The following is a 22,620-nucleotide window of genomic DNA, read 5'->3' on the forward strand; positions in this document are numbered from 1 at the left end:
ATTACCAGCAGTGAGAAAGATTGCGTTGTAAGAAGAGTCAGCATGAACCAAGTCACAGAAACAGCAAAGCCCCAAGTGAATTTGAGAAGAGGCGAAAGACCGAGTTAGCTTTAAAGGGGTTGGGGGGATCATGGAGGAGAATATAGTTTGAAAAATCAGATGAAAAAATAAGTAGGGATCAGATTGTGGAAGCTCCTTTATCTCCCCAGGTATGTAATATTAAGTCTTTGTAATAGAAGATGATATGGACCTGGGGTGGGTAGAGCTCAGTGGTAGAGCACCTGCTTAGCATGCACAAGGTCCTGGGTTCAATTCCCAGTACCGCCATTGGAAAAAAAAAAAAAAGACGTTATAGACCATAACTCTGTTAAGTTAAGGGATGGGGAAGGCAACCCAGGTTTCTTGATGCTCATAAAATCTCCATTGTGAAGGGGCTTTTCTTACAATTTGTGTTTAACATACTAAGTAAATTTAAATCAAACTGTTGGTGTGAAGATCCTGCTGCATTAAAGTAATTTATTAAAATAAAGAGAAATGATAAGTTACATCTATGGAAGGTATATATGTCTATATGTTTGTCCATCTGTCTATCCATCTTGGTTCTTACTTTGGTCCTTACATTTAAATATTTCCATTATTTGAACCATCAGTCTCAGCTTTTGTATTGAACTGTCTTTGACATCTGACATTGTGCGAGCGTAAGATGTACAGTATGCTAACTGGATACACTGCTCTATTGTAATACGATTGAAACACCTCCTTGAACACCACCCTACCTAACCACTCAAAGCCACCTGCCTGACCTCAAACTTCACCTTCACTTAATCTTTGGTTCACTTAAGACTTGCTCCTCTCATAGTCCTTTAAGCATCTCCCTCAAGCTGTATTCTGCTGTGTCTTCATATTAGATTTTTAGTTCCTAGTCTGTCCAGGATTTCTGAGTTTAGAGAAGGGGAAATGTTTATGGAAATGAAAATGCAACCTGAGTCACCCTATGCAAGTCCTCCGAACACAGTCCCTGTGGAGATGAGTCCCTGACACTGTACTTTACAACCGCTGTTTCCTTTACTTTTCATTCCCTGACATTGTCCAGGCAACCACTCCAGATTCTTCTAGCTACAGATCACGCAATTTCGAAAAGGTACCTCCCAAGATACAGTGAGTTTGGTGAAGCTCTTTATAATATCAAGGGACTTCTACAAATCTCCAATTGAGTTAGCATGACTGGAAAAAAAAAAAAAGAAACCAAACAAAAAAGAAAACATCCATCCCCTCTGGATAAAGGGATCTCAACAGAGAGACACAACTTCACAATGATGTATATAAACCCCAGCAAGCTTTCATTTTCCTCTCATTTACTCTACAACCTCTGGGGAAGGAGAAGGAGAAAATATAATAAAGAAGAGGAGTTTAGGGTTGCAATTTTCACCATCCCCACTGCCTCTAAATGCCAAAGATGCAGCACATCCTCGTGAGAGCCTCCAGGTTTAGAAAAGCTAGATTCTTTTCCTTTGGGTTCAAAGGAGTACAGTCTCTGGGACCATCATGGGGAAGGGAGGAGCGTGGACCATGTCCCATTGTATTGCCTCAGATTTTACTGGAGAGACATCCTCAGTGCCCTGATTCTAACAAGCCAAGTAGACATGTCTGATCGTATTAGAAGTGACCTGGCTGGGGCCAGTCACTGTGGGGCTACTGCATAAAAGGGGACTGGGCTGTCCAGTGCATACTGAACATTCGGGGGATTGAAACGCTCTGGGAAAACGAAAACGAACAAACAAAAAACAGACAAACAAAATATAAACTCACCAAACCATCTAAAATATAGAGCTAAAAATTAATCCTATATTTACATTTTCAAGATAACATTAATGCTGAAATTCAAACTGTTGGTTCCTTGTCAGTTCCATCAGCTGATAGATGTCAATAATTTGAGGAGAGAAGATGGAAATCAAAGAAAATCTAGATACAACATGGAATTTTTTAGGGATGGGAGGGAGTAGGGTGGTTCTCAATCCTAGTAACAGAAGATTTGCCCGGTGACCGCCATGGGGACACCATTTGGTTTTGGACATTTACCGTGTCTCCTTACCCTTCTCTTGCTTCAATGTGCTCACGGCCTCAAGCTGCTTTAGAACTAACGTTCACGATCCGCACCTCCAGCACTATTATTTGCATGTCTTTGTGAGCCGTTATGAGTCAAAACTGTTCACCAGAATGTAAAATCATGTCAGAAAGAGAAAACTGTGGAGGAGTTTTAAAATGAGTACTTTTTGAAATAAAGAAAGCAAAGAATGTTATGCTACATTCATTGGCTGAGCAATAGATGGTTTTCATTTCTGGTGCGAGACTAATATATACACATTTATAACATCAAGAGTTCTATAACATATAAATACAGAGTGATTCTTAAGGAGATATGTCTATAAATTGTGAGTCAAAAAATAAATGCATGGATTAATTATCTTTTTAACTTTTCAAAGGATCAATTCCTATGTCCTATGTTCTTAATTTGTTTTGCTGTCACTGAGAAATCACTCCTGATCTTTCCCATCACATTGTTCATCTTTATTTTGCTTACTTTATGTGCAGTAGCCAAGTTTATTTCTTTGTGACTTTGAACCATAGTAGAAAGGAAAGTCCTTTTGATATAAAATTGGAGTGGTTATCCTGCTTAGCGTGGAAAGGTGGAACAAAAGTTAACCAAAAATCTCAAGAGTTTTTAACAAATAATGCTCTTCTCTCTGATGCTCTGATTTCTCTGCAGACAATGAGAAGATGTTCTTTTGCAAAGTTTTTGGAGATGATGATGAGTTTTACAGCAGTGTAGTTGAGTGAGATACAAACACAATTTGTTTGGTGTTGCTGTAAAGTGTTTCTATTCGTGTTTTTGATCCGCTGAAACTTACATTGTGCCACGTGTTTCACTGTTCAAAGGAATGTATGAAATTACAAAAAGTAAAAGTATTTTACTGTAAAAGTATTTTAGCTGTCCCAGTTATGCTGGAGCAATGAGCCACAGATATTGAATAGAGTGGAATTTCAATGAAACATTGGAACCATTCACTGAGAAAACATGGTGAGAATGGTGGGAAGAGGACATAGCAGTGTACATCTTCTGGACACTGTAACAGTAATACCCTGAGCAACACCATCATCATTCATTTCTACGGTGACAAACTGACTCGCCCACAGACACCTTGTCTAGTCAGTCGGCATCGAGAAGGTCATCATGGTCTTTATTTGGATATCCGTATGAATTAGTTAACTTCTCCCAGCTACCATGTACCCCAGACCCCAACTCTGTTTTTACCACCCGGTGAGTTTCTAAAGAGAACTGAGCAGATGGCTGTGATTTGACTTAGTGATGTTTCATCAACTCTGCTTGATAAATAATTCACAGTTCATGTCTGAAACAGTAGCAGACCACTCAAGAGATCTTCTCTCATACAGTTGCCATTTTTTTGTATTCATTGACTGTCCTCCACAATGAACCAGCATCTTATGTAACTTTTCCTTCAAGCCACTTAAGTCAACTCATTTATCATATGACTTATGAGAACTTAAGGGTAAAGCTCTTGTTGACAAATTGGTTGGGCAAGTTTAGCTAAAATCTTCTCTCTCCCTCTCTCTTTCTCTCTCTTTCTCCCTCTCCATCTGTTTTGTTCTCATTCTTCTCCTGCTAACTCCCTCCCTTCCACTCTCACCATCTTTTATTCTACAGTTCTTTCTATTTCCATGAAGAGTTTGGAGCACATCCTTCACACCATCATGGAGTCACTTGTTCAATAAGAAGTGGGACATTTATTCCCATGTCTTTTTGAGCGAGAATGGCATTGGACTTTTCCTAAACCTCTGAATCACATGACCAAGTTCATGACTTTGATTTTGGCTGAATTAATATCTCATTCTAGTTTATTCCTCAGGAAAAGTAGACTATATCAATATTCATTAAATGAATTGAATCATTTAATTCATTCAGGACACAGGAGCTCTTCTTGGTCTTATCTGATTACATCGTCTATGCCATGTATAATTTTTAAAGAGTGAGAAAATTACTTAAATACCAAAGGTCTCTCTTTTCCCAACTGTAAAACAGGAATGATTTTATCTATTATATATATATAAGATATATATTTGTTGATTTACATTTTAAATGAAATGAGAACAAATACAAAACACTTGCCAGAGTAGGTGGTTAACAATGTTATTTTTTTTTTCTTTTTACCAATAATGCCTAGTGCTCTTCTGTGTACACAGGAAATGCTCTGTTACTGGAGTTAACTAAAAACAGGATTAAAAAAACACAAGGAAATAATAAACTATGTCCTTCCTCTTAAAAGTGTTGAATCAGTGGCAGACTTTGAGATGATGTGAAGAACTCAGCAAATAGGAAACACTAGGGAACCACGCTAATTGTTTTGGGTGATGATGGTGAGATATTCATAGCGAGAATAATTTGTATGTCTCTTGATGTTTATGAGTTGTTTAATAAGCGGCTGGTACCTCTTCAGTGGGCCATAGCATTCACACAGCTCTGCTCCGGAAGGTCAGAGAGGGCGAGCATGGTGTGAACAATATGTCCAAATACTCCGCTGGGATGCAATTAACCAGGGCATTCAGACTTGCTCTTGCTCTTCTATAAACGCCAGGATGCAGCAGGCCTGCTTTTCATTGGGAAGAGACATTTGGTGGGGCTCAGCTTTTTCAGGAGGGAGATAGTTGATGAGTAGGCTGGGGGGAACATGCTGGATGAGTCTGAGTGTCTGGAATTTAAAGAGCGTTCTATTGTTTCTCAGGAGGTGGCTGTCTCTTGAGGCCTGGCATTCCCCCAGGTCTGGAACATTACCTCAGCATTTAAAGAGAAAACAAGCGAAAAGAGTATCCGCAAAGCTGCGTTTTCAAGCAGCATCAACATCAAGGAACGCCACAGGCAGCGTTCTGTTCACCCTGTTAGCATGCAGAATTATTTTGCACTATAGAAAGCTGTTTTTTCCCAACCAAGAAAACAAACAAACACACACAAAAAAAGCAGAACTAATTATGATCGTCATATCTCAATAAATATGCAAATGAAAAATCAAAACAAAGAAATTCTATTTATCACATCATAAAGTAGCAAATTGCTGTACAGGCTGGCTAGAAAGAATTGCAAGGGAGAGAGCCTCCTTAATGGCTTTGCTTAGAAACTGTGTTTCAAAGCTGCATTTACGGGTTTGTATTTGAGGATGAAGATGATGAACTTGCCAGAATCAAAATATTTTCATGCCTTTCCTCCAACAGTCTGGAGAGTTAGGGGAATACAAATTCGAATGAGTAATGATGTGTCAGGCTTTTTGCTATGAAATTTGCTTCCTTTGTATCCTTTAAAGGGAAAAGGTAATAAGATACCCATTTTACAGACTAAGACAAATAAAGCTTGGAGAAGGTAAATTCCTATTTCTCAGTTGATCTTTGAAGCCAGGATTCATACCCACAATCACTTGTCTAAGTTTATGTTTTGTTTCCGATTTCCATTTTTCTCACTGCATCACATGCTTCTCCAACACTGCCCAAGGTGACTTTTTAATGTGCTTTTATAGGATATCAGAGCATTCTGGAGGAAATAAAATCAATTTGCAGATTTCTCCATACATTCTTTTAGAGTTTACGCCATTAATTTTTTTTTTATTTTTAACTTAAAAAATGCGTGTACACTTTTAGATTTACAGAAGCATTGCAAAAATAGTACCGTTAGCTCACATACACTCCCTCCCTAGTGCCAGTTCCTCCTGTTTTTTTTTCCCTCCATACATTTTTTTCACATCTGAATATTAAGGACCATTCTATCAAAGGAAGCACTCTTTGACTTCTGCATAATGCTGTTTCCTTCTATTTATATTTAATTTAATTTGCATATGGTGATATCTTCTTATTGAATTTATCATCTTTGAAAAATAAGAGAGAGAGAGCAAAAGGGAGAATCAGGGACTCCATAATATTGTCATTACTGTTACTCTCCTGTGGGAGCTGAATCTGTCAACTACCAAGAGAGCATCTACTAGTGATATTGCCAACTTTGTTTCAGAAACTTGAGCCTGCCCTCTGTCACATAGAATGCTGGGGGTCTATATTTGTTAGGGCTATATTTGCCATTCCGGCCTGCTGGGCTAAGATTAGGGTGAGGTTCTTTATGAGGTTGGGGAGTTGCCTGGAATGATCCAACAGTTCATGAGATGAGGCCAGGCTGGTACCTTATTAGTAATTCCTCACTGCCCCGGGCACAAGGGCAGTGCAACCAGCAGTCTTACCACTCGCAGAAGGTCAACACACATGGAATTGCTTATTACTCTGACAATAATATTAGACAACAATTTAAGTAAAATGTCAAAGAGCGTGGTCAAACTAAGTACTTGAACAAGGGACAGAAAGGAGTGTGGCTAGCTACTGTTCTCAGGGAAGATTTCAAAGAGGCGGTGGGATGCAAGCTCTGCCTGCAAAGATGCGATAGATTGGCAGGGATGTCAAAGACAATTTGATTGTATTTTGCTAGACTTGAGCAATTTTGTTCAAAGAAAATAAGATAATGGACCGACTGGTGGCAGAACATATATAGCAACGCTGACCCCTTGCCAGGGACATCTATCACCAGCAGTTTATCTTTTGTATCCATTCCCTTTTCTTCCTTCTTCCTCCTTTCCTTCCTTCCACCCTCTCTGCTTCTTTCTTTTTTTCTTTCCTTTCTATCTTTTTCTCCTTCTTTTGTCCTCCTAACCTTTCTTTTATCACTTTAGATTTAAAACATTTTAATATGATTTTCCCACTAAAATAATTATCTTATGGCATAGACATTTACTTATATATTACATACTATATATAATAATGATGTATATGACACATATGTGTGTATTTTAATTTTCTTTTACATTTTTTTTTACATAAAGGACTTTTATTAAATAAAAGAAAAAATCTGTTTGTGGGTCAAATATGTATATATTTTTAAAGAGTCCGTGGAGGATGGCTCAAGGCACTTCTGGAGCAGGCGGAAAAGTGGTGAATATCACCTCTGCCCACTTTCTCTTGGTCAGAGAATATATTAAATCACTCTGTTCTCATTGTTATATATGATTCCTGTCAGACTGAAGGAGTATGTTTTCCAAGTTATCCATCATGTTTAGCACTTTTTTTTTTTTTTACAAAATCGTTTCTTGTGATCTTGTTACTTCCTTACGGGTTCAGTGTTTTTCTCACAGAAGTATACACTTGAGTAGTTCTTCAGTGATGATTCATGTGTGGGAAAACATATTCACTGCACCCTCATTCAAGGGAAAGAAATTTTTTGTTTTTGTTTTAGTATGTAATTCTAGTTTGAGATTTATTTTCTCTTAGCATCTCAAGACGTTCATTCTTTTTTTTTTCTTCTGACTAGCTTCAACATTTTATTACTTTTTAAATATCTTAAAATTAAAATTTCAATTTGGAATAATTTTATGTTTATAGAAATGTTGGAGAGATGTCACACAGAATTCCCTCCACTTAGTTTACCCTATTTTTTTCTTTTTCAGTGGGAAACCTGTTTATTTAAATGTCTTTCATGGAAGGGTAGTCTGTCTTTTTTTCTCTCAATTTCTCTATGATTTCTCCTTTATCGGTGTCCAACCTGAAGTGTCTAATTACGGACTTTATTTTTTTTCTTATATTCCTGCTTTCCAGGGTATTTCTTCAATTTGAGGACTATCACCTTTCAACCATTATCTTTTTGAATATCACCTCTTACGAATTTACTTTAAAATCTACTTCTCGACATCCTTCTTATTGTTTATTAATTTTCTGTTTAACTGTGTCTTTTGTGCTATTTAACGGTTCCATTGAGCTGCTTATTGTGTCTTTTTTTCTTTTGGAGAGAATCTGTTTAATTTTCAAGTTCATGGTTTCTTTATCAAAAGTACCTTTTTCTTTCATTATGTTTCCAGAACTTATTCTAATTTCTTAATCATTTTAAACATACTTATCCTATAGTCTTTTCCAGATTGTCATATGATTTCAAGTTTCTGAGTGTCTATTTTTGCTGCTTTATTTCATAGATATAGAAGAGGAAGTCCCCTTTTATTACTATTTTGTCTGAGAGTTCTTATCTTTAATGGGTGTTAAATTTTGTGAAATACATTTTTGTATAAATTTATCTGGTCATGTGATTTTTTTCTCATTAGCTTATAAATATAGTGGATTATACTGATTAATTTTTGAATATCGAACCAGTCTTAACATTCCTGGAATTAACTCCCTTTGGTCAGGGTGTACAACTCTTTTTACAGAATGCTGAGTTCAACGTGCTAACAGTTTGTTAAGAATGTTACATTTACTGAGAGATACTGGTCTGCAGTTATCTTCTTCTCTTTTTACTATCTTTGTCTGGTTTTAGTATTAGAATAATACTTGGCTCATAAAATTGGAAAATCTTTTTTTCTCTTTTATTTTCTGAAAGAGAGCATGTAGAATTGATGTCAGTTCTTCTTTAATCATTATGTAGAATTCTTCAGTGCAAATATCTGGGTCTGGAAAACTCTCTTTCAACCTGTGTTAAACTATAAATTTAATTTTCTTTTTAGTTATAGAGGTATTCAAATGATCTATTTAATATTGGCTGAATTGTGGTGGTTTTTGCTCTTTGAGGAATTGGTCCATATCATATAAGGTGTCATGTTTTTGTGTGCAGGGCTTTTGGTGGCATGGCCTTATCCTTCTGATATTCGCACGGTCTGTAGTAAGAGCCCCTCTTTATTCCGGATACTGGTAATTAGCGCCTTCCTTCCTTTTTTCTTTTTTAGGGTTTTTAGGCTACTTAGGGTTCGGTCAATTGTATAGATTTTTTTTCAGTCAGCTCTTCGTTTCATTGATTTTCTCTATCGTTTTTCTGTTTCAGTTATATTGGTCTCTGCCTTTATCTTTATTATTCTCTTGCTTTTACAAGCTTTGGGGTTATTTTGCTCTTATTTTCCTATTTTCTTGAGGTGTAGTTTAGATTTATGATTTCAGGCTTTTCTAAAAAGCTAAGCATTTACTGCTGTAAATTTTCCTCTCACCATGGTTCTATCTGCGTGCCACAAATTTTGCTATGTTACATTTCATCTTCATTAAGTTCAATGTATTTTCTCTTTCCCTTAAAACATCTCTTCTTTGACTTCTAGAATTAGCTAGAAGTGTTTTTATTTACTTTCTAAGTGGTTGGAAATGTTCTTTTCATCTTTTTGACTTTGATCTCCAACCTGATTCCGTTTTGGTCAAAGGACACACTCTGTACTGTTTCAATTCTTTTAAAGTTGCTGAGATTTATTTATGCCTCAAGGTATGGTCTGTGTTGATATATATTTTGTCAACATTGAAAAATAATATGTGTTTTGCTGTTATTGGGCGGGGAGTGTCCTGTAAATGTCAGTTATATGTTGTTGGTTCATTGTATGTTGTTGAACTCTTTTATGCTATGTCTTGGCTGATTGCCTGCCTAGTTGTTATCAACTGTTGAGAAAGGAGTGTTCAAGTCTTAAATTAGAATTAGTTTTGTCTGATTGTCCTTTCAGATCTGTCAGTTTTTCCTTCACATAAGTTGCAGCTCTGTTGTTTGGTGCATATGCGTACGAGAGTGCTATGACTTTTGGAGGTACTCGCATTTTTATCATCATATTCCCTCTACATCCCTGCTTATTTGCTTTGCTCTGATGACTCCTTTATCTGATGTTATTATGGACACTGCTGCTCTCTCTCTTTTGTTTATTGTTTGCATGGTATACCTTTTCCATCTCTTAACTTTATATACACCTATTTCATTATATTTTTAGGTGAGTTACTTATTCAGAACATTTTTAAATCCACTCTGACAATTCTTCTTTTAATTAGCATAAATAGACAATTATATAACATTTAATGTTATTGATAAGTTAGGGCTGACTTCCATTTTATTGTTTTTCCCTTTGTTCTCTCTCCCTTTTTTAAATCTCTGTTTTGTTTTATGTATCTCCTTGTTAGTGATAATTTTTAGAATTCTATTTTTATTTCTCTATAAGATCTTGAGTGTATCTCTATGTATATATTTTTAGTGCTGTAGATATTACCTTATATACGCATAACTTATTATAATCTCCTGGTGTCATATTTTTACCAGTTCAAGCAAAGTATAAAAAAGTTAACTCCCTGTACATCCCCTTACCATCTCATTTATAATATAAGTATTTTAAATATTTATATGAACAATATCATGCAATTGTATAAGTTGGCTCCGACTGTCAAACATAATTTTAATAATTCAAAAGGAAAAGAAAAATCTATTGTCTGTATCTATATTTTTACTCCCCTGTTGTTCCTTCTCCCTTTCTTATGTTCCAGCATTCCTTATTTTATTGCTTCATTTCTGTTTAGAGGATTCCCTTTAGCCATCTTTTTAAGTTAGATCTGGTGGCAACAGATCCTGACACTCATACTTCCTGTTAGAATGTCTATTTTGCTTTCATTCTTGAAGGCTATTTTTTCCGGTTTTAGAGTTCTAGGTTGGTAGTTGTTTTTGTTTTTTTTTTTCAATGCTTGAGAAATGGTTTTCCATTTTATTTTGGCCCCTGTGGTTTCTGAGGAGACCTCTGCTGCCATTGGAATTACCTTACCACTATAGTGCTGTTATCCTGAAGTTTCTATTTCACTGGCTTCAAGATTTTTAATTTGTCTTTAGTTTTCAGAAAACTATGATCTGTCTCAGTAGATGTCTTTGGGTTTATCTGTTTGGGATTTGCCCAGCTTATTGTATTTGTAAGTTTACATCTTTTGCAGAGTTTAAGAAGTTTTCAGCCACTACTTCTTCGAATACTTTTCCAGCTTACTTTCTTTTGGAATGCTGATGAAATGAATATTTGATCTTTTGTTGTAGTCTCACAGGGTCTGGATGGTGTCTTCATTGTTTTAGTGTATTTTTACTCTGTTATTCAGATTGAATAATTCTGTTGTTCTGTTTTCAAGTTCGCTGATTCTTTCCCGTGCTCCTTCCATTCTGCTGTTGAGCCCATCCATTGGATTAGTTTTTTCATTTTTTTGTATTTTTTAGTTCTAAACTTTCCATTTGTTTTTTCTTTATAAGTTCTGTTTCCTTGCTGAAACTCTCTGTTTCTTTGCCAAGTTTTATATTTCTTTTATTGTATTTCTCACTTCTACAATTTCATTTGAGTGTTTTATACTTCTTATATTTTTTTGTTGATTTTCTATTTCCTTATTGAGACATTTAATTAGTTTTTTTTTATGTGTGTCCATAGTTACTCAGTGGAACACTTATAAGATGTCTGCTTTCAAATCTTTGTCAGATAATTCTAATATCTGTGTCCTTTTGGTGTTGGTATCTATTGATTGTCTTGGTTCTTGGTTTGATGAGTAACTTTTTATTGCAATCTAAACATTTTAGGTCTGCAATGAGACTATGGGTCTTATTAAAATCTTCTGATGGAACTGGGCTCCTATGACATCACTCAGACAGGAGAAGAAGGGGTTTTATTATCACCAGGTGGGGGTGAAAGTCTGGGCTCCCCATTGGGCTCCATTCATGCCCAGAGTGCCGTGGGCTTCTTGTTACTGCTGGGCATTGGTGAGAGTTTCAGCTCCCCACTAGGCCTTCACTAACACTATTCTGGGTGAAAGGGACAGGAGTACCTTGTTACTTGTCTCTGTTGATACTGGTAGGGGACAGTGTTGTTACCAATAGTTGTGTGTGCAAGTCCAGGCTCCCTACATGGTTTCCACTGGTATTGAGGGGTAGGTGACCTCATTATTGTACCTTGGAGATGAAAGTTCTGGCTTTATTCTGCCTTCTTGGATGTTTCCTTAGCGTAAGAGAAAGAAGAGGATTTGAGACACCTCAGTGCAGTCTGATGAGAGTAGAAATACAGGTTCGCCACACTTCTGTTGGCAAGATGAGGGTAGGACAACTTTTCTTCCGTGGGGTTTGGCTGGAATGGAGCTATTATAATTTAAAACTTAATGTTTTTTTGCTAGATTACTCCTTTTCTCATCATTTGGCTAAAGAGAATAAGCTCTTGTTGAGGCTCTTTGTCTGCACTTGTTGGCTTTTCCAGACTGTCAGCTTCTCCAACTCCAAGACTAGATTGAATGAGGCCAAATGAAAACCCAGGTAGCACACCACCATACTGGCCTGTAGGTCCCAATCTGGTCCTCTTCTTCTCTCCATATTTCAGAGTTTCATTATATTTCTTTTGTATATAATATCCAGGGAGAGTGATGAAGAGGCGAAAGAAGAAATAGTTCTCTATCTGTCCAGAAATGGAAGTCCCTGAATATTCATTTTAATTCTCTAACTCATCAGAATACTTACACTGCATTTGGGCAAAAAAGTGAGAGGCATAAGCGAGCTATTGTAAGCTTTCTTAATTTATGAATATATAAATAACACATATAAATGTATATACCATATAAATATGTCATATATAAATATGTATAATATATAATCTCATACATTGTATATTATATACTAAGTATATATTATAATTATGTTATATATTATATTTATTTTTAAATATGAATGACAAAGCCATATTTGTTTAAAATTACTAAAATGTACTGACATGATAATTATGGTTTAATCATACATAAAACTTTTGAATGGGGGACCAGGACGGCAGTATAGGAAGATCCTGACCTCATCTCCTCTCATGGACACACCAAATCTACAGCTAGATATGGATCATTTCCTTCTGAAAAAAATCTGAAAATTAGATGATCTGCTTCTCCATAACAAAGGTTCAAGGAACCACATGCGGCAGGGTAGGAAAGTTTGAGACAGAGTCTTGGTGAGAACTCCTCCCCACTGCCAGCGTGGCAACACATGATGGGGAGAGAGCTCATCGGTCCACTGCTTCTACCAGAGGAGTGAGGGGTTGGTGCCCCACATTCAGCGCCTGCCTGGGACCCACACCAGAGGGATGAGCCTTTAAAATGTCTAGCTTAGGAAACCAATAGGGCTGATGTCCAAGGGACTCAAAGTGCTATAGGAAACTGAGACTCCCCTTTTAAAGGGCTCACATGTGGTCTTACCCACTCTGAGACCCAGAGGAAAAAAACAGCAGTTTGAAAAGTGCCTAGAGTATATATGAAAGAGACTCATTTGCTAATCTAAAAGCATTTGCTGGAAGGGCAGAGGTCAGCTGAAACTCTCCTCAGGGATGGAGGTGCTGGCAGACGCCATTATTGTTCTCTCCACGTAGCCTGCTGGCACAGGCAGATAAGCTTAGAAGCAGCACCCTCCTGCTGCCTTGCTGAGACAGACAGGGGCAAGTGGTCATGGCACTATCTCATTGCCTCGGTGAAGCAAGAGAACACAGACAGTTGCAACATTCCCTTGTTCCCTGGCTGAGCTGGCATGTGAGAGTGGTCACAGCATTCTCCCACACCCAGCCTAATGTCAGCACACTCCCCCACTACATTGCTGAAACTCATGGGCATGCACAGTCAAGACATTTTCTGCCGCCTTTCTAGAGCCAGTGAGTGTGCACTGCTTCCTACACTCTCCAGCTGCCTTGCCAAAGCCAGTGGGTGTATGCAATTCACACAGAGAACAGTCCTTAATCACCTGGCCCTGTTGATTAGGTGGCAAAGGACATGGGTTTACTGAGCTCCATGGGGATGCAGCAATTGGAAAGATCATTCTTGGCAGGCCACCACTCCCAAGGCACTGCACAGATGATAGACTGAAACACAACCTCAGTCCTACCATGAAAAACCCTATTTACTTAGCCTGGAGCTTCAGCCTGAGGGACAGGCTTCAGATTTCCCACACATCTAGGCACTAAGGAACACTTCCAGGAAATGTAAGCAGTGAGACACCATCCCTGCATGTTCCTTTGGTCCTTGCTACAGCTCAAAGGGACATTGCAGAAAGGAGTTTTTATGCTTGTCTAGTGTTGCAACACCCCACTGATGTAAATGTTGCTCGGGAGACACCACCAGATCTCCTAGACTGAAGACCAGAGGGATTATGACACAAGACTGTATATATTTTCATATTTTAAAAGATGCTTCTGAAGAGTCTGGCTTCCAATTAGCCTGAAACTAGGTGCTAAATGAGATTTCTCCCCTTGGAACACTGGAAGGTCTTGGCAGACCCTCAGTAAGAGACATATCAAGAATAAATCAGTTGGTTTAAACAATCACATAAGTTTGAGAGACAACCAAGAACTAGGTCCAGGTGGAATAAGAGGGTTCGTCACCTACACAAGGCCACTCCTTCAAGTCTGGGAGAGGTAGCTTTTTTTTTTTTTTTTTTTGCCTAATGCATAGAAACAAACACAGAGAGTCAAGCAAAATGAGGAAACAGAATATGTTCCAAATGAAAGAACAAGACAGAACTTCAGAAAAAGGTATTCATGGTACTGAGATAAGTAATTTACTTGATAAAAAATTCAAGGTAATGATCATAAGGATGCTAATGGAATTTGGAGAAAGAATGCATTACCACAGTGAGAACTTCAACAGAGATAAACGTATAAGAAAATACCAAACAGAAGTCACAGAGCTAAAGAATACAATAACTGAACTAAAAAAAAAAAAATGCTTGAGAGGGGTGTTTTCATCAGATTGGATAAAATAGAAGAATAACTCAGTGAGCTGGAAGACAAAACAATGGAATTCATAGCAACAAAAAGAAGAAAATGAAAATAACTTCAGGGACCTATCGGACGATATCAGGCGGAATAAAATTCACATTATAGGGGGTCCCTGAAGGAAAAGAGACAAAGGGAAACTCCGTAAGGCTATTATCAGATTTCTCAGCAAAACTCTGCATGCCAGAGGGAGTGGCATGACGTATTCAACGTGCTGAAAGAAACATTTATCCAAGAATACCAGGCAAGGTTATCATTCATAATTGAAGGAGAGATAAAAGAATTTTCCAGACAAGCAAAAGCTAAAGAAGCTCATCACTACTAAACCATCCTTACAAGAAATGTTAAAGGGCCTTCCTTACGCAGAAAAGAAGTAGCACTAATTAATAACAAGAAAACATATGAAGGTAAAAATCTCAGTGGAAAAGGTAAATATATAGCAAAGGTAGTGGACTAGACACTACTTATAAAGTGCATTATAATGAACAACAATGACACCTTGATCCAACAAGAACATATAACATTCATAAATATACATGCATCCAACATAGGAGCACTAAAATATATAAAGCAGGTATTAACAGATCTAAAGGAGAAATTGATAGAAATATAATATTAGGGGACTTTAAGACCCCACTTACATCAATGATAGATCACCTAGACAGAAAATCAATAAGAAAACATCTGCCTTGAAGGACACATTAAATCAGATAGACTTATTATATATATATATATACACATACATACACATGCATACACATACAGAAGATTCCATTCAAAAGCAGAATACACATTCTTTTCAAGTGTACATAAAACCTTCTCTAGAACAGATAACATGTTAGCCTAAAAAACAAGTCTCAGTAAATGCAAGAAGGTTAAAATCATATCTAGCATCCTGTCTGACTATAGTGGTGTGAAACGAGAACTCAATTAATTACAAGGAAAAAAAAACTGAAAAAAAAGCACAGAATAAATGGAGATTAAACAACATGCTACTCAATAGTGAATGGGTTAACAAAGAAATCAAAAGGGAAATAAAAAAAAATACTTTGAGACAAGTGAAAATGGAAATACAACATTCCAAAATATTTGTGATACAGCAAAAGCAGTTCTAAGAGAAAGTTTATAGCAATACAAGCTTACCTCTATAAACAAGAGAAATATGAAACAAACAGTCTAACTTTATACCTAAAATAACTAGAAAGAAAACAGCAAACAAGGCCCAGTTAGTAGAAGGAAGGAAATGGTAAAGATCAGAGCAGAAATAAATAGCAACTAAAAAGACAATGATAAAGACCAATGAAAGTGTGAGGACATTCTTTGAAAAGATACACAAAATCAACAAATATTTAGCTGAACTCACCAAGAAAAAAAAAGTAAGAGAAGCCCCAAACAAATAAAATCAGAAATAAAAGAGGAGAAATTACAAATGATGCCACAGAAATAACAAGAATTATGAAAGATACTGTGAACAACTGTACACTGACTATTTGGACAACCTAGAAGAAATGGATAAATTCCTGGAAACTTTCAATCTTCCAAGACTGAATCATGAAGAAATAGAAAATCTGACTAGACTGGAAACTAGTAAGGAAAAAAAAATTGTGTCAGCAACCTCCCAACAAGCAACTTCCAGGACCAGACATCTTCACAGGTGAATTCACTGGACATTCAAACAATTAGTTCCAATCCTTTTCAAGCTTTTTCCAAAAAAATAGAAGAGAAAACTCTTCCAAGGTCCTTTTATGAGGTGAGTATTTCCCTGATATCAAAAGCAGACAAGAACACCACCAGAAAAAAAAATTACAGGCTAATATCACTGATGAACATAGATGCAAAAATCATCAGCAAAATATTAGAAAAACAAAATCAACAGTACATTAAAAGAATTATAAACCATGATCAAAGGGATTTATTCCTGGATTGCAAGGATGGTTTAACATCCACACTTCAATCAATGTGGAACATCATATTAGCAAGATGAATGATAAAAATCATACAATCATGTCAATAGAAGCAGAAAAAGCATTTGACAAAATTCAACTTCCATTTACAATAAAAAGTCTCAACAAGGTGTGTATAAAGGGAAGGAACTCAACATTAAAAAAAATATATATGACAAACCCACAGTGGATATAGTACTTAATGCTGAAAAGCTGAAAGCTTTTCCTCTAATCTCAGGAACAAGACAAGAATGTGCACTCTTCCCACTTTCATTTAACATAGAATTGAAAGTCCTACCCACAGCAATTAGGGAAGAAGAATAAATAAAAGCTATCCAAATTGGAAAGAAATAAATAAAAGTATCACTATTTGTAGATGACATAATACTATACATAGAAAGCCTTGAAGAATCCACCAAAAAAAATGTTAGAACTAATAAATGAGTTCAGTAAAATTGCAGGATACAAAATCAAGGCACACACATCTGCTGTGTTTCTATGCACTAATAAGAAACTATCAGAAAGAGAAATCAAGAAAATAATCCAGTTTACAATCATATCAAAAAGAATAAAATACCAAAGAATAAAATTTAACCAATGAGGTGAAAGGCCTGGACACTGAAAATTACAAGATATTAATGAAAGAAATTGAAGAAGACACAAATAAATTGAAATATATTCCATATTCACAGATAGGAAGGTTTAACATTGTTAAAATGTCCATACTACCCAAAGCAATCTACAGCTTCAATGCAATCTCTATTAAAATTCCAATGGCATTTTTCACAGAATTAGAATAAATAATTCTAAAATTTGTATGAAACCACAGAAGAGCCCAAATAGCCATAGCTATCTTGAGAAAGAAGAACAAAGCTGGAGGTATCATGTTCCCTGATTTCAAATTATACTACAAAGGTATGGCAATCAAAGCAGTCTTGTATTGACATGAAAACAGACACATAGATCAATGTAACATAATAGAGAGCCCAAAAATAAACCCATACTTAATTGGTCAATCAATTGATTACAAAGTAGTCAAGAGCATACAATGGGGAAAAGACAGTCTCTTCAATAAATGGTGTTGGGAAAACTGGACAGCACATGGAAAAGAATCAACCTGGATTACTTTCTTATACTACATACAAAAATTAACTCAAAATGGACTACAAATTTCAATATAAGACCTGAAGTCAATAAAACTCCTAAAACAAAACAGGTGGTAAGCTCTTTGACAACAGGCTTAGCAATTTTTTTTTTGCTCTAACTCCAAAGGCAAGGGACACAAAAGCAAAAATAAACAAACAGGACTACATCAAACTAAAAAGCTTCTGCACAGTGAAGGAAATAATCAACAAAACAAAAGGCAACCTACTAATAGAGGAAAAGACATTTGCAGATCATATATCCAAGGAGGAGGTCAATATCCAAAATATATAAAGAACTCGTACATCTCAATAACAAAAAATAGACAATTCAATTAAAAAATGAACAGAGTATATGAACAGACATTTTCCCAAAGACATACAGGTGACCAACAGGCACATGAAAGGATATTCAACATCACTAATCAACAGGGAAATACAAATCAAAACCAGAATGAGATGTCACCTTACACCTGTCAGAATGGCTGTTGTCAAAAATACAAGAAACAAGAAGTGTTGACAAGGGTGTGAAGAAGAGGGAACTTTTGTGCACTGTTGATGGGAATGTAATTGTTGTAATCACTATGAAAAACTATGGAAATTACTCAAAAATTTAAAAATAGACATGCCATATGATCCATCAATTCCACTACTGGGTGTTTATCCTAAGAAAATGAAAACACTAGTTTGAAAAGATATGCATGCCTTTGTTCACTGTAGCATTATTTTCAATAGTCAAGGTATGTAAACAACCTAAGTACCCACTGATGAATGAATGGATAAAAAAAATATGCTACACACACACACACATATATAATGGAATATTACCCAGTGATAAAAAGAATGAAATCCTGCTATTTGGGACAACATGGATGGACCTTGAGTGTATAATGCTAAGTGAAATAAGTCACAGGGAAAGATAAATACTGTATGATATATATGGAACGTAAAAACCAAAGCAAAGAAACAAACAAAACCGAACCAAACCCAGACTCACAGATGCAGAGAACACATTGGTGGTTGTCAGATGGGAGGGTGGGTAGGGGGCATTAAATAGGTGAAGGGGATCTAGAAGTAAAAATTTTCAGTAATAAAATAAATAAGCCATGGGGGTGTAAAGTACACTATGGGAAACATAGTCAATAATATTGTATTAACTTTCTAATGTGACAGATTGTAACTAGACTTATCCTAGTGATTATTTTGCCATGGATACAAATATCAAATCACTATACTGTACACCAGAAACTGATACAATATTATCTGTCAATTATTCCTCAATTTTATAAAAAGTTACCAGTTAAAAAAGCCCTTTGAAAAAAGATAACCAAAGGTAAAAAAGTAATTGTCCAAAGGTAGTGCAATACATAGATATTTTTTCTACAAATATACCTATTATCCATTCAATATGGCAACTATTCATTTATTCATTTATTTCTACTATGTTCTCAGCATATTCTAGGTGTTCTATAGAATGACATAAATATAAACTATTCAGAGGCATAGGCCTTATTCACAATATAAAGGCTATAAATATTAGTAAGGGTCAAAACAAATTAAGGGAATATGTGACGATTTATCTGTAGAGGAGGAAATTTCAGTAAGAGACGGAGTTACCAAAACAGTCATTTGGCAGAACTTCAGATGAGCTTTTAAAAACGATCTATCTTATTTGGTTGGATGATGAGGAGTTGGAAGATTATTTTAGATACAGGAAATGGGTTGTATGAATAAAGACCTGGAAAAAAACATTGGGAGCAGTATGTTTGAACGACCCCAAGATGAACGGCCTGACGACATGGCTGTAGTGGGAAGGATCCGTGTCTGGGAGAGACTGGAGCAGACTTCACAGTGGAGCGAAGGCCTTGCTGGGGGAAAACTGACCCTGCTGTTTACTCGTGGACTCCTGCCAACGGGACCCTTTAAGAATGCCCCGTCCACGGATGCATGGCATTAAGCAAAGGCGAGTTACAGCAAGTCACTGACTTTGAAATGGCATAATAAAAATTATGTTTTAGCGAAACTGCGAGCAGTGCCAATGTGGATGGTTTTGCAGTAGTTATTACGGTCACCCAGGTGTGAAGCAACGGATCTCAGTGTGTGCTGTCCTTCAATATCGTGTTTCACCATCTTTTTTTTAGGGTCCATGGCAGAAAGTGTAATTAAAATGTGTTGATTGCTTTTACTTTACAAGGCACCCTGCTATATTGCATCCATGTGTTTTCTTATTTAGTATTCACAGCAACTCTTGAGGTATTACTATGGCCATTCTGGGAGGTAAAGGCGTTTTCCCAAGGTCACATAGCCAGGATTAAAACTCAAGCTATAGACATTGTACAGCTTTGTCACTTCAGGACCTACCATGGTGACAGCTGAGTCACAGGCACTCAGTGTGCTTGCTGACTGAGCTCCTATCATGACTAGGCAGTTCTTACTGTCCTTTATTCAACTGCTTTATCGCCTGCAAGTCAGCCTGTAAAATACGATAATAATTTAATGCTGCGGTGTTGTGGAAGCAAGATTTGTATTTCTTCCCTTTCCTCTCCATCCAGGCAATGTCCCACCAGACCTTCAGCTTAGGGTACTGAGAGCCTGGAGAGCACAGAGCCGTTTCTAAGAGTCAGTGAACAATTAAGAAACTGGCCTCTGATTCATTTCCTGAGCTGAAACGTAACCATGCTGCTGATTACCCATTTTCATTGTTTATGGCGAGGCAGGTGGATGAACAGCTCTGCCTGATTTATGAAGTGCTCGCCTTCCATAAATCACAGAGTAGAAACCAGCACGCTGCTCATCCTAATTGGTGAAGTCCTAAGTAGGGAGTGATTAGAAAGTCTTCAGGAAAGAAGACACCTCATGCAAATGAGGAAGATATACAGTTCCTTGGGAGGAAATTTCTCCTGCTCACAATATATGATCCAGGGTGGTTGTTCATTCCTGTTGTCCCCTTCTGTCTCTTGCTGGTCAACCCTGTGATCTTCCATTTGTGAATAAACTGGAGGGAGGTATGCAAGGTGATGAGGAAGCACAAACTCAGTTGAAAGAGAGTGCTGCTTCCCCACTTACTCTCTCCTCTAATCTCAACCTGGATTAACTTTGTAATTCCAATAAGCCACTCATCATGATGGAGGGGAGCGATGTGATATGACTTACAGTGCTGTTACTGAGTGGGAAGCATTAGGGACTGGGAATCCACCTGGATTCCAATCCCATTCTCTCCTGGGTGTAACTGACCGGATAGTCTCAGATACTCAATGACTGCCTTCTCTGATTGTTCACTTTGAGCCTAAAGGACCCTGAAGATGGCCATATCCTGTGATTGGAAATCTTCTGATTAGAGGTAGAAATGCAGTCTCTGTTGGTCCAGGAAGAAGGGAGCCCACAGATTTTATAGATTTTTCTTCCTCCATCTTCAAGATGGTAGTTAAGAACACGGGGCACTGTGTATGCAACACATTTTAAGGAGCAGGGGCTTTGGAGATGAAAACCCAGAGAAGATAATCTCCACCCTCCTTTTCCAACTGACTGTAAATGTTTCTTTCTTTGGGTAACTTCTCTTTTCATCTCCCTCTCCTTTCTCTCCATCTCCCTGTTTCTGTTTCCCTTCCCTTCTTTTTTCTTATTTTTTTTTCCTTTTTCCTTCCCTTTTTCCCTCTCCTTTCTTTCTTCTCCATGTTTTCTGGGAACTCGCGGCAGGTCCAGCAGCCAGAGCAGCAGCATCACTTCAGACCTGGATGACGAACCTCCCTGCCTGGAGGAGATCGATTATGGTACCGACAGCAGCTTGGACCAGGAAGGGGGCTTCTCTGAGCTGGACCGGCAGATCCAGGAGTGCGCTTTCCACAAGGACGAGGGAGAGGAAGAAGAGGAGGGGCCGGGACAGGGAAGAAAAGCCAGCCCCTAACCCTGAGGTTCAGAGAAAGTCCTGTGCCTCTAACCACTGGATTAGCTGTTACGTTGTTTCTTTACCATCAGACACACACACACACACACACACACACACACACACTCTGTCAGTGCAAAATACCAGCCCGGGTGAGGTCAGCAACCTGACACCCAGATTCTGCTCTTGTTTCACTGTGCATGGAGGGTGGCTACTTACTAATTATACCACTTTACATATATAGTTGGGTGGCTTAGGGACCTATGCCAGCTGTCACTGTGCTGGAAGGCGAGACTTTGGGGACTATTAGGGATCCTCTGAAGTCTGTTCTGAGCTCTTCTCCATTCCTGTGCTTGAAACAGGGGCGGACTTGGAAGTAGTAAGGGTTGGACCTTCTTCGTGTCTTCTCAGCCAGAATTCTGAGTGGTTGTTTAAGTTGTTCTATAGATGAATGTTCTAACCTCCTGTTGCCTCTGAGCATCTCAGCCCTAACGCTGAGCCCCGGTAAGACGCTGAGGCTCCTGGCAGGCTCTTCCGTTGCTGGGTGGTTGAACGTGAAAGGCTGTACCACCGAGCCATCATCCCTGGTCTGCTTTAACAGTGTCTATTTTGCAAATCCAGGATAGGACAGGAGCTGCCCTAGATTCTAAGGGAAGGGGTACAGTAGGGAATAAGTCATGGCTACTGGTCTTTACAAATTTTAAAATCCTATGAAATTCACACCACTAACCACAATCCTAGGAAGTAGCAAGGCATAGCAGAAAATTAATTCATTTCAGACTCAGATAGACGTGGTTCCTATCCTAGATCTGTCAGTTACTTGTTATAAGAACTTAGGCAAGTAATTAAATCTCCCTAAACCAAAGTTTAATGGAGATGAGCATATCCGTATCACAACGTCATTGTGAAGATGAGATGAGATAATATATAAAAGTACACAGTCTGGCACATGGTAGACACTCGATAATATTGACTTATTTTTCCTCTGTCACACAGGCAGAGCATTCTATGGAAGTATTCTCACAGTT

The 22,620-nt window shown here is 37.5% G+C and overlaps 1 protein-coding gene across 1 annotated transcript in view; it reads left to right on the forward strand.

The window, feature by feature from the left end:
• AGBL1 (AGBL carboxypeptidase 1) overlaps positions 1-21,770 on the forward strand; it is a 645,810-nt gene extending 624,040 nt beyond the window's left edge. Inside the window, exon 23 of the mRNA XM_072950742.1 lies at positions 21,406-21,770. Coding sequence (XP_072806843.1) covers positions 21,406-21,613 — 208 coding nt within the window. The 3' untranslated portion in view covers positions 21,614-21,770. The remainder of the gene's footprint in view (positions 1-21,405) is intronic.
• Positions 21,771-22,620: the final 850 nt, after the last annotated feature.

This window comes from Vicugna pacos, chromosome 27 (genome assembly GCF_048564905.1).
Source record: "Vicugna pacos chromosome 27, VicPac4, whole genome shotgun sequence".
NCBI lineage: Eukaryota > Metazoa > Chordata > Mammalia > Artiodactyla > Camelidae > Vicugna > Vicugna pacos.